Genomic DNA, 16,170 nt, shown 5'->3' with positions numbered 1-16,170 from the left:
CCCCTTCCCCGTCGGAGCTTTCACAAGTCACAGTCTGCCTCTGTCCCAAGCTCCCGCCGTTGCACTTCCTCCCAGTCTCACCCCTTCTAGAAGCCTTGGCTAAAAAGCCCTTAAATGAACCACGCTATCTTCAAAACACTGAGCATAACTCAGAGTGTGAACAGCTCCTAATTTACAAATGGTTCCAACATTGTATTAAATTGTTTGTAATTCTAAATGATGGCTGGGTACTCAGACCGCTCTACAAATGTAAGAACTGAGATAATGCAAGCCTAAATAGGGAAAAAATCTGGCCCTTCCCTCTCTTAGGGCCGGCAGGCTTATCCATCAAGAATCGGCCTTTCCAGCACAAACGGAAGGGCTGAGGCTCCAAAGCCGAGGGAGCCCCGAGAGACGGGGTATGGACGTGGTGACAGAGGGAGGGACACCGGGAGCACCCGGGCCTGCCGGGGCCACAAGGTGACACGGATTCTCCAGAGACCAAAGGCTGGCAGCCGCGCTTCCCGCTCAGAGACCTGCAGCCGTGGCTCCCGGAGCTGCTGAACGAGCCATCACGTTAACCACACTAACGTGACTCACACGCCTTGATGACATGCATCTTGAAGGCTGCTACTTGAAGACAGAAATGCTACAAGAAAAATTCCGAAAGGCCTAACTGTATTGTCTAAACCGCAGCCCTTCCTCTGCTTAACATGCAACACGGGCTGACGTTTTCAGGTCACTGGCTGGAGCCGACCCAGCACGAGTCGAGTCCAGCCTCCGCACCGCCAGAGGGAGGCCCGCGAACCAGAGAGAGGCCAGGCTGCGCACCTCGGGCGCCTGCGCATGCGCAGCCAGGCCAGCAGCGCGGCCCGGGCGGCCCCCGCGAGCAGCGCGGAGAAAGGCCGCGGCCGCCCAGGGCAGAGCAACGCGCTGCGCAGAGCCGAGCCGCCACTCAGAAGCGACACAGGCCACACCCCTCAAAATTCGCTGTGTTTGTTTCCCTGTTACCTCTTTATTCTAGGTTATTAGCATGAAAGTATTTCACTCGAACTGGAAAAATACAGGAAACCATGAAAATTGCTAGTTTCTCTTTACTAAGTCACCCCGTTATTTTGGCATCAACCAAATCTAAAATCTAACCCCAAAATTCAGCGGTTCAGGGCTCCAAATATTATACAGTGGACATGACGGATTTTAACTGAAGAACATAACACTGCTTATCAAAATATCTATTACTACACAGTACAGAAAAGGAGCTTAATTGCCACATTACTGACATAACCATAAAATTAAATCTTCAAAATAAATAATTACACATCACTTTCTCCAAGTAAGGGCTGGTATTCCAAATACAAAATTAAACTTAATTTGACTGTTTCCTTCTTCAGTTATTAGGAACTCCATTAAGGCCATTCTTTTAAACCCAGAAGAAAAGTTCCGAGAGGAATGGAAATCACCAACAGAAATATCGCCGAACAAAAGGGAGGCCGTGCTACGGCCTTTCATCACAACTACAGACACATCCCAGGACGAGCTCAAAACCGCTGTGTGAAAACAGCAGAAACCCGGCAGGGGCTCACAGTCTGGAACCAAGCTGGTCAGAAATGCTATTAAATCTCAACTTTGGGAAAATGATTTACCTTTAATTATGCAAAATAATTCTAATGTTCCTCATAGAAATTTACTGAATGTGTGTTCTTGGATTTCTACTTGGAAATAATTTTTAAGAAGAGTTATATAGATGAAATACCACCCGCATCACACCAAAAGCAGAGGTACTGTGTATCCAGACATGAGAAAATGCTCACTCTGAAACCTTGGTGCTGGACCAGAATTAGGGGCACTGACGTGACCTCACGATTTCAATGCAGACAGACAGAGCAGGGAGAGAAGCTGCTGTGCGCTCTGTGTGTGCTGTGCACACAGGCACGCACACACACACACACACACAAGAGAACCGCCTCCCTGCCCTCACGGGCACCGCCACGGAAGCCGGAGCATGAGCCCAGCCACTCGCCACGGCCCCTCTGCCCCCACGTCCCCGTCCCCACGCCCCGAGTCCTGCCCGGCTGGCCCCAGACCCGCTCCCCGCTCCCTGCCATCACCAGCCAGTGCTGCCTGGACTTCATGAGCCCACACCGGCCCCTCCGATCCAGTCCCTCCGGTATGAGCAGAGCGGTCTCCTCAAAACACTCCTCACTCGACACTCCTCCCCTCAGACTCACCAGGATGAACCTGAACCTCCAGCCCACCGCTGCCCTGAGCACTAGGACCAGAGCGCTCCGCCCTGGGCCGGCCCCGCCAGCAGCTGCGCCTGCATCTCCCCGTCGAGCGCGCTCAGCTTCCCCGCTCCCGCGACAAGGACCCTGAGCCTCATGCTCACACCGCACACCTTGTCTCTGCCACAGCTCTGAGCATCCGAGGCCCACAGCAGTCTGGCTGGCTCCTTCTGCAGGCTCTGGGGAGGACCGAGCCTACACCTCTTCAGCTTCAGGAGGGCCTGCGTCCCCTGGCTTCCTGACCCCTACTCGAATCACGCAGCCCGTGGCGCCTGTCATCACATCCACTACTGACTCTGGGAAGAGCCCTGTGCTTACCCCGGGCCCACCCGGCAGCACCCCCACCTCAAGCTCCGAAATGTCATCAGAGCTGCGAAGCTCCTTCTACTGCGGGCGCAGCACAGGCGCCACCGCCCTGAAGATGAAGGTGTGGGCCTCTCGGGAGGGCTGTGACTCGGTCCCCCACTGCCCCCGCTCAGGCCCCCCACACCCAGCAATGCCGGCCCTCTCCCAGGGCTGGGGGCTTCCCTGGGCCTCACCTGGGAAACAATCCACCTGCAATGCGGGAGGCCTGGGCTCAATCCCTGGGTCGGGAAGATCCCCTGGAGAAGGGAAAGGCTACCCACTCCAGTCTTTTGACCTGGAGAACTCCATGGACTGTACAGTCCACGGGGGCGCAAAGAGTCGGACACGACTGAGCGCCTTGCACTCTCCCAAGGCTGGAGCCTCAGACTCTCCCCCGTTACAGCCCTTGGCACACATTCCCCGCCCCCCGATCCCCACGCTGCCTAGGTGACTTCTAAAACTTCTACTTATCCTTCAGCTCCAGTCCCGATTACGACTCTCCTGAACCCCAGCTCAAGTCACAGTCCTTGTCCCAGGTCCGCAGAGAGCTCCGCCCCAGAGCATTCTCCTCTAAACGCCCCCTTCGTGTAACTGTGTGCTCCCACGACGGCCTCCCTGAGAGGAGAGGCCAGCCCCTTTCAGCTTCTGTTCCCACTGCTCCCCACGGTCCCTGGCTCACACCCTGATGAACACTGGCCTTGGAGTGAATCTTCCAAGTGCAGCCAAAGCTGTATGACTCCTTAGTGAAAATTCCAAATACAGGTGCCACGCACAGAGACTGCAAACAGCTTCAACTATGAACCCAAAGCAAAGGTTCCGAGAGCAGACACCGGGACTCGCAGGCATCCCTCTGCAGTCCAGTGGCTTCCACGCGGGGGCCAGCAGGGGCGCGCCGGGCGCTGCGTACGCAGGGGCAACGGGAAGGGCCCCGGCACCGAGTGCCGTCTTAAAACTAACACACCTCCCCATGAGACGGCAACGACGGCCGTCTGTCCACAGTAACACGCAGCTGTGGCAGGCTTCTAGCAACGTCTGCAGACTCCCTTACACAGGTCAAATCACCAGTCCTCACCTACGGCTGATTCATGCTGATGTCTGACAGAAAACAAAATTCTGTAAAGCAACTATCCTTCAATTAGAAAAATAAATAAATATTTTTAAAATCACCAGACTCCTGTTGATTCGAAAGGCGCCCCATCCATAAGCAGAGACGCAATGAATGTTCCTACAAGTACTGCGTTGTACTTTCCTTAGCGTAAGTAAACATCGGATCAAAGGACACACATGATCACTCTGAACAGTCACTTCTGGTGATAAGGTACTGCGCTGCTCAGACAAACACGCCCCCTGAGGACAACTAAAGATGCCAGATTAAATACACAAACATCATCTTTAAAAAGCCAAAAGTTTGGTGAGAGAGAGGAAAAACACCAGGGCAAAGTCTCTAACAAGGCTGGGACACAGAGAGGGAAACCAAGAACTCAAAGCTGCTTCTGCCTCAGGAGAAAGAACAACAAGGGGAAAGGAACCAGGAGACAGCAGAGTGTCCAAACATGAGAAATACAGGCTGAGTGAGGGTGGGGGTCTCCGGGATGACGGCTCGGAACGTTTCGGAATGGATGAAAGACATCAGTATTCTATACTGTCAGCAAGTCCAAGTGAAGACCATTAAAAGGATTAACGTATTTTTATATAGGGGCTGTATGTTGAAATTTTCAGAAAGGCTGAAAAGGAAAATATTACTCAAATCCCAGCTTCTATCTCTACATCAGAGCGTGAGCACACAGGGTAAAGGGGACAGAACTTGCTGACTGGCTGGTAGGAAGTTTGTGATGCGTAAGCTTTTGCAAACCAAAAAAATAAAAACTTACTTCTACCATATGAATCAGGCCTAATGCTAACAAGAAAACCCACACAGAAAAACGGTGCGCGCTCACAGGACTTCTATCTTTTATTTTACACATTTATGTATTATTTTAAATTTTGTTTTAATGCAGTTATTCTTAAAACTATAATAATTTTTTTCATTAACTTTAATGATACAGATGATTTTTAAAAATAAAACAGAAAACTCACATTTCTAGGCTAATGAACATCATTAAACTGCTACATGTGAGTAGATAAATTCGTTTCTCTTTTATGCACCTGAAATACTCTTCCACTTTCATTTTTGAAAACTACTTTTGCTGGGTTCAGTGTTCAAGCCTGTTACTATTTTACAGATTTCACTCCATTCTATTCTTGCCCGCGTTGTTTCAATGAGAAATCTGTGATCATGTTCGTTCCTCTGTGCGTAATATGACTTTTCTTCTTGGCTACTTCCAAGAATTCTCTCTTTACCTTCGCTTTTGAGTTATTTGGTTATGCCATGTGTTAGTTCAGTTTTGTTCCTGTTTCTTGCGCTTACGGTTCGTTGAGATTCATTGATTAGTATGTTTATAGTTTTCACCAAATTCGAAAAAAATCCAGCCACTATTTCTTCAAATAGTTTCTTTGTTCCTTCTTCCAATTTTGCCTCCCCTTTTGGGATAACAAGTAAACACATACTTGAGACTTAAAGCTTTTCCACAACTCATCGGTGCCCTTAACTATTCACTTTTCACTTTCATTCTGTCTTCTCTCTGCATTTCATTTTCAGTTCAGTTCAGTCGCTCAGTCGTGTCCGACTCTTTGCGACCCCATGAATCACAGCACGCCAGGCCTCCCTGTCCATCACCAACTCCCGGAGTTCACTCAGACTCACGTCCATCGAGTTGGTGATGCCATCCAGCCATCTCATCCTCGGTCATCCCCTTCTCCTCCTGCCCCCAATCCCTCCCAGCATCAAAGTTTTTTACAATGAGTCAAATCTTCGCATGAGGTGGCCAAAGTATTGAGTTTCAGCTTTAGCATCAGTCCTTCCAAAGAACACCCAGGACTGATCTCCTTTAGGATGGACTGGTTGGATCTCCTTGCAGTCCAAGGGACTCTCAAGAGTCTTCTCCAACACCATAGTTCAAAAGCATCAATTCTTCGGCGCTCAGCTTTCTTCACAGTCCAGCTTTTCTCACAGTCCAGCTCTCACACCCATACATGACCACTGGAAAAACCATAGCCTTGACTAGACGGACCTTTGTTGGCAAAGTAATGTCTCTCGCTTTTGAATATGCTATCTAGGTTGGTCATAACTTTCCTTCCAAGGAGTAAGCGTCTTAATTTCATGGCTGCAATCACCATCTGCAGTGATTTTGGAGCCCCAAAAAGTAGTCTGACACTGTTTCCACTGTTTCCCCATCTATTTCCCGTGAAGTGATGGGACCAGATGTCATGATCTTCATTTTCTGAATGTTGAGCTTTAAGCCTGGCTCCTCTGTCCATGGGATTTCCCAGACAAGAAGACTGGAGTGGGCTGCCATTTCCTTCTCCATATAATAACTTTAATAACAATTTTAAGTATTTCAAATTAACAGTAAGGTAAGGGACCATCAGTAGTCTTCCAAAAGCCACAGTATTCAGATACTATACTTAAAAGAGAAAAAAATGAGCAACTTACAACCCATCACACACTCACAATTTATAATCTATCATACACTCACTCCCCTAAAAATCCTGAATTAACAAACAACATGGATTCTTCATTGATCAAAATATTAATATATTTTTAAAGACTTTTAAGAATTTAATGTTGTGAACAACTCAAATATATTTTATGATATTTAAAGATACCTGTTTTATCTGACCCACTGATTAAGTGATCAAGGAAATACAGATAAAATTCTTGTGCTTCAAGTTGTCTGTATTTGTCAATGTACTCCGTTTCCGCGCTCTTTTCACCCAGGAGCCTGCAAAGAATATTAAAAGTTACTATACTGTTTACAAAAGGCCTATAAAAAGTCTACTGTTTATAAAAAGCCAAGAAATTTCCATATGCTAAGAGAATTCTTGAATAGCTAACTTTTACATTAAGCCCTACAAGAAAAATTGCAAATCATCCATAAACAAATGAAAATACAATCAAATTCTCAGTCACCAAAGAGATGCAAATTAAAGCAATGAGGTTTTTCATCCTTCAAATTGGCGAAAAGAACGAGTGGCCTCAGATTCTGAGGAGAGGGTGGGAACCGGACGCAGCCACTTACTCTGCAGGGCAATCTACCAGTGCCTGCTGCGCTCCCCCCGTGCCTTCCCCGAGAGCAGGGCTGAGAGCAGGGCTGCGCCTGCAGATGGGAGTCTGAGCCCAGATGCGCACGGAGGCTGCAGGGTCTCAGAACGAGCCTCCGCAACACGGCTCACTTTTCTATGAGGATTCTTTTGAACTAAAGGCAGTCAAGACGCTACAGGTTCAGAGAGAACAAAGGCAACACATTCTCTGACGTAAATCATAGCAATGTTTTCTTAGGTCAGTCTCCCAAGGCAACAGAAATAAAAGCAAAAATCAACAAATGGGACCTAATCAAACTTACAAGCTTTTGCAAAGGAGATGAAACCAAGAAAAGACAATTTACAGAATGGGAGAAAATATTTGCAAATAATTCAACCAACAAGGGCTTAATTGCCAAACTATACAAACAGTTCACACAGCTCAATTTAAAAGAAAAACAGTAAAAAAAAAAAAAAAAAAGGCAAAAGACCTGAATAAATATTTCTCCAAAGACAACATCCAGATGGCCAACAGGCACATGAAAGGGTGCTCAACACTGATAGCTGGGAGAGAAATGGAAGTCAAAACAGCAGTGAGCACCACCCCACACCAGTCGGAAGGGCCATCATCAAAAAGTCCACATGTAACAGGGAGAGCTCTGGCAGTCCAGCGGCTCAGAACCCGCCTTCCAGTGCAGGGGACACGGTTCAGTGCCACAGCTACTGAGCCTGCGGGCCACACCTAAGACCTGACACAGCCAAATCGTTTCCTCCTAAAGTCCACGCGCAACAAACACGGGAGAGGGTGTGGAAGAAGGGGACCCTCCTACCCCGTCGGTGGGAATGCAAAATGGTGCGGCCACTGCAGACAACAGTCTGAGGCTTCTCTAAAAACAGGAGTTACTGCACGATCCTGCAATCCCACTCCTGGGCACATACCCGGAAAAGAACTGTAATCTGAAAAAAGACACGCACCCCAGTGTTCAAAGCGGCAGTATTTGCAATAACCAAGACACGACTTTGCTGACAAAAGTCCAGCTAGTCAAAGCTACAGCTTTTCCAGTAGTCACATCTGGATGTGAGAGTTGGACCATAAAGTAGGCTGAGGGTCAAAGTACTGATGCTTTTGAACTCTGGTGTGGGAAAAGACTCTTGAGAGTCCCTTGGAGACTGCAAGGAGATCCAACCAGTCAATCGTAAAGGAAATCAGTCCTGATATTCACTGGAAGGACTGATGCTGAAGCTGAAACTCCAATACTTTGGCCACCTGATGCAAAGAGCCGACTCACGGGAGAAGATCCTGATGCCGGGAAATAATGAAGGCAAAAGGATACAGGGATGACGGAGCGAAGAGACGGTTAGCTGGCATCACCGACTCAACAGACACGAGCCTGAGCAAGTTGGTGATGAACAGGGAAGCCTGGCATGCTGCAGTCCCTGGGGTTGCAGAGAGTCGGGCACGACTGAGCGACTGAACGGAAGACATGAAAGCAACCCAAACGACCATCCGTAGAGGAACGGATAAAGAAAACGTGGCTGGGGGGGGGTAAATTACACAGGGGACACTCAGGCAAAGACCGGACAGAGACGAAGGCTGGGCAGCTCGGGAAAGCAGGAGCCCTGAGGCCAAAGCCCCAGGAAGGTGGGCAGGAGGCCCACGTGGCTCCGGCAGAGAAAGCCCGGTGGGGGTGGAGGGCTGGAGGTGCAGAAGGGCCAGGGATCCGGGCGGAGGGGAACCAGGGGACTGGCAGGGGCTAAGCCTAAAGATTTTGGCCTTTGCTCTGAGTGAGATGAGTCTGGCGCATAGACAGAGAAACAACAATACCTGACTCCTGTTCTAACAGGATGGCTCTGACCGGGTGAAGTGGGGCGGAATGATGGGTGCTCAGACACAGCAGAAAAGCAGGGAGACCACCTAATGACCATATGACCAAGGCCAGAGCTGACAGCGCTCCGACCAGAGGGGCAGCGGCAAAAGTGGAGCCCACAGGACATGCTGTCAGTGTTAGACCCGGCGTACGCAAAATGACCGGCTTCCCTGGCAGCTCAGGTGGGAAAGAATCCGCCTGCAATGCAGGAGACCTGGGCTGGGAAGACCCCTGGAGGAGGGCAGGGCAACCCACTCCAGTCTTCTTGCCTGGAGAATCCCATGGACAGAGGAGCCTGGTGGGCCACAGTCCATGGGGTCACAGAGTCAGACAGGACTGAGTGACGGAGGAATCAACAATGAGTTCAAGGCTCCAGCTCCCAGCTGGACGGGTAAGCATCCGCACCCGCACAGGAGGCAGCTGCGAGTTCCGGCAGAATGCCTCAGCAGCCGCTGCGGGACGCTGACCAGCAAGCGGAACCGGGCAGACTGGGGAGAGACGAGTGCCGAGCGCGCACCAGGCGCGTGCGTCGTGCTTAGCTCTGGCAGCCCCTGGCCTGAACTCCCCACGCTGCAAAACGCACGTGGGCCCTGGCACAGGGTGTGGGGGGACTGATTTCCTTTAGGATGGACTGGTTTGCAGTCCAAGGGACTCTCAGGTCTTCTCCAGGAACACAATTCGAAATCAATTCTTTAGCACTCAGCTTTCTTTATGGTCCAGCTCTCACATCCGCACATGACTACAGGAAAAACACCACTTTGACTACGTGGACCCTTGTCGGCAGCACAAACTCTCACGGCCCTTTTTCTTGGTCTATCCACTGCTCGGCCTAGAGGACAGAGGCTGCTGCAGGAAGTGCTTGGCAGAACAGGACAAGAAAGCCCCCGCTTCTGGCCAGAGGACTGGGAGAGGGAGGCCCTGGGCGGGACAGCGCCCCTGGGACACTGCAGACCCCCAGGAACCTCTAGGAACCGCTGTGCTCACCCGGGCTGGGCGCGGCACCAAGCCCAGACAGCCTGGCAAGGACTTGGAGAACTGAAGACAGATCCAGACAGCCCTGCCGAGGCTCGGAGGCCCCGATGGGCCTCGGATCGCTGCCCACAGGAGGCCGGGTGGAACCTGCAGCCCCACAGGGTGTGACGAGACCCAGGGCCCATGATACGATGATACTCCAAGCGCCCAGGGCACGCCCACAGGGACCGCGCTGGGAGCCGTCAGGAGCGCTCCTGGGCGAAGCGACGACCACTGACTTTGGATAATGGCTATCCAACCTGGGGACCCCCCACCTCACACCAACTGCAAATCAACTCCAAACCAACTCTACAGCCAGGAGGTACTTATTTTTTAAGCCTAAAACGCTGATCTTCCGCTATGTCATAACTATGGAGTAAAGAAGGCTTTAAACAAGAACAGAAAAAAGGGAAATATGAATGAACAAGTTATAAAGCCTGGGACGATGTCTACAGAGGCAAAGGGCACGGACAGAGGTCACGTGAGAGCGGTGACCCAGGCGCACTGCGAGTCCCCACCCGTCAGGAAGACCCGAGCACAGCCCAGCAGGGACGCGGCTTTTAACGTGGCCTGCCGTATGGAGGGAGTAATTAATACAGGGAAAAGAAATCCAACATCAGCTTCTCAAATGCTGACTGCATCTTTAATAGTCAAAAAAAAAAAAAAACCAATAATCCAGAACTTTGAGATCCGTAGCAAAGGAATTAAAAACCGGAAGACAGTAGTCTCTTTACAATGAAAAACCTTCCTTTAATTGCAATACAAAGCTGCTGAGAACTGTATGAGGCGGCCGGGTCGTAAATACATAAAATCTGCATATATACAATCTGGCTCCTTAGCCTGCCCTTCAGGATTCCAAAACTTTGTCTTTTTAGACTTAAATTTACTTCCTTATGCATCTTACACTTTTACACACATGCACACTAGGGATGACACGACCCTCTCTCACCGTCTTATAAAGCTTTCTACAGCTCAGCCAAGAGGCCTGAAAGCCATGGCAGGGACCAGAACGGAGCCACCTTCACACTCAAGTCTCACGTCTTCCACACAAACCAGCCTCACGGGGTTGCAGTCAATTAGAAAAACTCACTCATTCAACTCACTAAAATGTTTGATGAATAAAATCCAACATTATTCTGATTATACTCTGATGAACAGGCAGGATTAACGCAAAGGTACTTCCTTACCCAGATCTACAAATACTTCTGTTCTCTGTCTACATCACAGTAGGGGAACTGCTGTAATCAGAGAATGACATTTGGGCTCTATTTCAATCTAATAACCTCAGGAGCTAGGACAGAAAAAACAAAATTTATAATACTACCGGTGGCACACCCTAAGTATTAGAAAAACTGGCTTACCCGAGGAAGATCAAAGGAAAATGTACTGAGTGTGAGTCAGGGAGGTAGGAAACGTTCTGTGAAGGTCAGACTTGGGCAAGCCTCGATGGCCAGTTAGGTGCTAACAGGTCAAGGGGAGGCGGGAGACCGCCCCTCGAGAAGTTCTCTGTGTGGCTTGTTCAGTGACCCTTAGGTCTCTGCTCCGAGGACAGCCCGTCCCCAGGAAGGCCTTCCCCGACCCCTGCAGCCAACCAGGGAGGGCTCGAGTGTGCCAGGACCACCACACCGACCCCTCGGGGACTCGGGTTCGTCTGCCCACGGGGCCCACAGGTCAGGGCACGATCAGTCGGTCCACCGCTGCCCCCCACGCCCCCCCAGTCCCCGACATGCACCGGGGCTGGCACAGTCGGGCACAGTCAAGGGTACCTGCTGAGAGGAGAGCCGCAACCCCAGCGGGGGCAGAACGGACCTGGTCTCAAAGGACAGGAGTATAGCAGTGGGGAGAAACGCGACCAGAGCCAAGCAAACAGGCGTCAAGGGGAAAATGGTGTTTTTCCCTCAGACCGAAGAAAAAGTTAGTTGGTATTTAAACCAGGCCCTGAAAAAGAGAGTTACAGTATAGGTACACGGAAAAGAAAGACAAGCCCCGCAGCAGAGCCAGCGTGAGCGCAGCTGAAGGGTCAGAGCCGGGCACGCGCGGGACAGACACCGGTGTGCAAACAAGCAAGCCCAGGACAGAAACGCAGGTCATCTTCCACACCCAACACAGCTCTGACGCTGCAGAGGCAAACGTGAAGAACAAAAGCGCCGACGAGGAGGTTATTCAAAGGGAGAAGCCGCGTGGTTCACGGTGCCGTCAGGAGGAAATCCGAGAGGACAGTTCTGTCACGAGAAACTTTCCTCCCGTCCTTCACATAGCGCTATACACAATGCAATGTGAAAACCTGCTCGTTGCAGATAATGAATCCTGACATCTGGGTTTTCTAACATGTGAGCAACAGGAGCTGCAGGGTGACCACACGCATCCCTCTCTATCGTGTGTGCCATGCAGGTCTGATGTGGACGAGCGAGGTCTACTCGTCACAGTTCAGTTGAAGGAAAGAGCAACACAAGAAACACATAGAAAAGAGAAGCGCTGTGCAGTCATTTAACACAGACCTAGAGAGTCAAGAACCTGTTCACACCTGAGGGAAAGACACACAGGCGCTCGGACAGAAAATCCTCACGAGGACCTTACACGCCAGCTCACCCGAAGAGGACGTGCAGGTCTCACTTTCAGCTCCAGAAGAACACAGAAATCCTTTTCTATAATGAACTGTAAGATTTTATTTACAACTTCATATGTTCTTATGTCTCTATTTTTTTTTCTGACCTTAATCAACAGACTCACTTATCACCATGCTTCTAGAGATTACTAAGTATTAAGTTATCTGCTTCAGTGTATGTAATATTATATGTAATGCACTGCAACTTGTTTAAATATACGAATTTAAATACTATTTAGAAAGAAAACCGAACCTGTACAGAATGTAACATTTGCTAATATCTATCATTCTCTGCCTACTTTGCACAATTGTAACGCGTTTCCTCAGAGTGTAGATTGTGTGTATCTTGTGCAAAGAGTCAAGCCCGATCCCTTCCCCATGCTTTCATTAGCGGGGACAGTGACCTGGCTTCTAAATGGCCTGAAAGTTAAGCTGAAGAATAAAAGCAACATGGTTATTTTTAGAGCTCTCCAGGCATAAAAATGCAGCACTAAACTGTGGCCCGCAGCTCCGCACAGCAGAGCGTCACATCACGCGGCAGTCTTCACTTTGGCTGGGAGCGCATCTGCGGTGCTTCAGACGACCTTTCTTCATCTCTTCACCAGGGATATGTCTAAACGCATTTAGGACCAGAATCCGTAGCTGCCGGCATCTTTTTCAAAGAGACTGAGCTACATTCAAAAGGCAAAGCGTTATATAATTTGTAAAGATTAAATAGTAAGTTATTTTTGTCATTTCTTCTAGGCTACTTACAAGGTGAATTAAGGAGCATTCTCTCCAAATGAAGACATCACAGCCTCATTCCTGACACAGAAAGTTATTTATTTTGAAGACGGCTTCAGTGGGGAAAGGAGGCGGCTCATTCTCTCAACAGGGGCCCATCCAGGAGGAGGAGACGTGCCTGTGTGAAGCACAGCTCCATCACCAATTCAAGTGAACTCTTTAGCAACAGGCCACGTTGGACCCAGCAACTTCACAGGTAACCTTTAAACCTTTTCTGTATAAAACCTGAGTCAGAAGTATGTTTGCAGACAGCACTTTCCTATATGTTAATATTATAGAGCCCCCTAAGAACCTTTAAAAGCAAGTGTTGGTGTTATTTTCAGAAAGCGTTCAGTCTGTACATTATCTCTGGCTGTGTTTCATTCCTGCTTAGCGACATAAAAGTATTTCGAAAGCCTGGTGTTTGGCACTGACCTAGTTAGAAATAATCCGTTCTAATCTTATTCTGACCTGTATATCTAACCAGTGAAAAATCCATGCACTTTTCTGGCAAATTTACTGTAAAGAAACAAATATTTGCTGATCAGAGCCGTAACATTTTATGCAAGTAAACAAGTGAAAGCTTTTCCACAGGCTTAAAATGCCATTTTTTGGCTGGATGAAATGGCCAAAATATGATTCCTACAAATCCACACACTACCCTGACTCAGACGTAGTGACCAAGACTCTGCTCCGGGAATTAAAGTGGCATCTGAAGGAACGGGAGAGGCTGATACAAGAGATCGAAAACGAGCAGAAAGTGAAAAAAACAGGTGTGGATTACAACTGGCTGAGAAGCTGCCAGAATCCCCACACAGCCATTCCAGCTACGGAACAAAGACAACTCGAGGTTCTCTGCTCACAGGTTCAACCTTGTCAAACGGGAACTGTTCTCAGCAGGTAAAATACTATATTCTCTTCTCGTGATGTCTGCTGTCAACTCTTAAGCTCCTCTTATATTTAGAGTGGAAATCGTTATTTATCATATAAATCCTTTAACCATGTGTATCAAATACTCAGCAACCAAAATCCCTAAGAATGGGCTGGACAAGAAAAAAAAAAATCTGTTGATATCTCACTGGCTAGGAAATGTTTTAAAGTCACTTTCAAAATTTCTTCACTAGAAGCATAATTTTAAAGCAATGTGCAGTTTATGCTAAAGATGGATAACTACTATATGAGCACATCATTTAAGCTGAATTTTTGAGACAAAGGGCTATGACAAAAGAGATTTTCTGAACTGAATACTCATAAGTGCTTTGCCTCTAGATTTCGAGAAGTTCTGGCAGAAAACGATGTACTGCCATGGGAAATCGTCTACATCTTCAAGCAAGTTCTGAGAGACTTCCTGAGCAGCGCTGACGGGAGCAGTCAGCAGGAGGGCCTGGAAGGGTCCCCGAGCGCAGCCTGCGCTGTACGCTCCGTGACCCCTGGGGGCAGCTCCGTGGGTCCTGAGAAAGATGAAATCCCCACCATCTCAAGCTATGTAGACAGGAACACAAAAAACAGGTTCCCGACATTCTCACACCGAATATGGAACCTACCGTACTACTACCCATCAAGTTAAGTTACCTATACCCAGAGAGGAGTTTTTTGCTGACCATCTTAGCATCAGAACTCTTAACATTAAGAGAAAGTGATGTGACTTAATGCTCCTTTGTTGCAAGATCAGAAGCTAAAATTTCTGTGACGTAGTCGATATCTGAAATAGTGTTCCTTTTCTAGCCACTTTTAAAATGCAATGTTTTCACTGAACAGGATGCTTTTAACTAAAATATTTCCTAAATATTTTGAAAAACTGTTTGAAGTATTTTCTTATACCTCAAACACAACTCACAGGAACTAAGTTTTATTCTGAAATTTGAAATATGAAATTTATATGAAAGTATGAAGTTTAACATTTGACAAATTAACTTTGACATTAACTTTGACTTTTCTTGTAAAAGGAAGCTATGTATGAATAAAATAAATGACTGATGTGAATCTTATCTTTACGATATAAGACTGGATCAATCAAGCTCGGTGGGGGAGGCGGCAGGAAGGAGGAGCCGACGGGCGCTCTGCAAGCAAAGCAGCGCTGCAGCTCAACGCTCGGAGTCACCTTTAATCTCAGCCAACGTTGACAGACACGACTGGGCGACTTCCCTTTCACTTTTCACTTTCATGCACTGGAGAAGGAAAGGGCAACCCACTCCAGTGTTCTTGCCTGGAGAATCCCAGGGACAGGGGAGCCTGGTGGGCCGCCGTCTGTGGGGTCGCACAGAGTCGGACACGACTGGAGCGACGCAGCAGCAGCAGCAGCAGCAACATTAAGAGAAGCATAAAAAACACAGATCTGTATTGTGAATAAAAAGAAATGAACTGGTTTAACAACACTGGTAACTGCTACTCTCAAAGAAAAACAATCAATGCTGATCTATACTTTAAACCAATACTGTGTTAGTCGCTCAGTCGTGTCCGACTCTTTGCAACCCCACGGGCTGTAGCCCGCCAGGCTCCTCTGTCCGTGGAATTCTCCAGGCAAGAATACTGGAGTGGGCAGCCGTTCCCATATCCAGGCCATCCTGGTGTCAACATGACCAGGGTTTAATAAGACAAGGCAAATGGAAATTCACCCCAAGCAGATTTAAAATAAAGACACCTTTCACTCCTGATCCCTTTCTGTTCAGTTTTCAGAACATAACTATGGCTTCTTCCATCACTGTAAGAGTTCACAGAGTGAGAACTATTTGTAGGAAAGAGGAATGTTCCCCAAAGCGCACAGCTGCTCACTGAGCAGTGAATGTAGGAAGCAGAAAACAAGAGGTTCGATGCTGCATCAACGATGCAGACAGGACTTGCATCTAATTCCTATGGGAGTCTAGCTGGCTTACGACGTTGCGCTGGTTTCTGCTATACAGCAAACTGAATCAATTGCACATAAGCACAGATCCACTCTGTTTAGATTATTTTCCCATGAAGACCATTACAGAGTATTGAGTACATTTCCCTATGCTATATGGGAGGTCCTCACAGAATTTTTGTTTTAAATGGAATTTGGAGTTCGTCTATGAAACTCCGTACTAGAACTGGCAGCCTCACCGTATCAGAAAATACACACCATGAAGAGGTTTAAAGCATCTTCCTCCCACAAAGGCACCTCAAACAGTCACCGCACAAAAGAAATGACCAAGTCTACAGCACTTTCAAGAAAAGGCAA

At 48.3% G+C, this 16,170-nt stretch overlaps 2 protein-coding genes across 4 annotated transcripts in view; one reads left to right on the top strand and one right to left on the bottom strand.

Moving 5' to 3' along the window:
* TDRD9 (tudor domain containing 9) overlaps positions 1-16,170 on the bottom strand; it is a 112,571-nt gene that overhangs the window by 88,660 nt on the left and 7,741 nt on the right. For all 3 annotated transcript variants that reach the window (XM_042235592.2, XM_042235593.2, XM_042235594.2), the window contains exon 2: positions 6,312-6,427. In XM_042235592.2, coding sequence (XP_042091526.1) covers positions 6,312-6,427 — 116 coding nt within the window. The remainder of the gene's footprint in view (positions 1-6,311; positions 6,428-16,170) is intronic.
* Positions 12,714-14,959, top strand: RD3L (RD3 like). The gene is made up of 3 exons (XM_027957460.3): positions 12,714-13,188; positions 13,566-13,871; positions 14,241-14,959. The coding sequence occupies exons 2-3, from the start codon at positions 13,573-13,575 to the stop codon at positions 14,536-14,538; spliced, it is 597 nt and encodes a 198-aa protein (XP_027813261.1). The 5' UTR covers positions 12,714-13,188; positions 13,566-13,572; the 3' UTR covers positions 14,539-14,959.

This window comes from Ovis aries, chromosome 18, assembly GCF_016772045.2.
Source record: "Ovis aries strain OAR_USU_Benz2616 breed Rambouillet chromosome 18, ARS-UI_Ramb_v3.0, whole genome shotgun sequence".
NCBI lineage: Eukaryota > Metazoa > Chordata > Mammalia > Artiodactyla > Bovidae > Ovis > Ovis aries.
This window is presented reverse-complemented; position numbering and strand designations above follow the sequence as displayed.

What these genes read in the sequence shown, in the direction of transcription:
- RD3L (XM_027957460.3), top strand. Translation starts at nt 13,573, where the DNA reads ATGCCATTTTTTGGCTGGATGAAATGGCCAAAATATGATTCCTACAAA. An exon ending in ACGGGAACTGTTCTCAGCAG is followed by an intron (nt 13,872 to 14,240) that starts GTAAAATACTAT and finishes CTTTGCCTCTAG; the next exon opens with ATTTCGAGAAGTTCTGGCAG.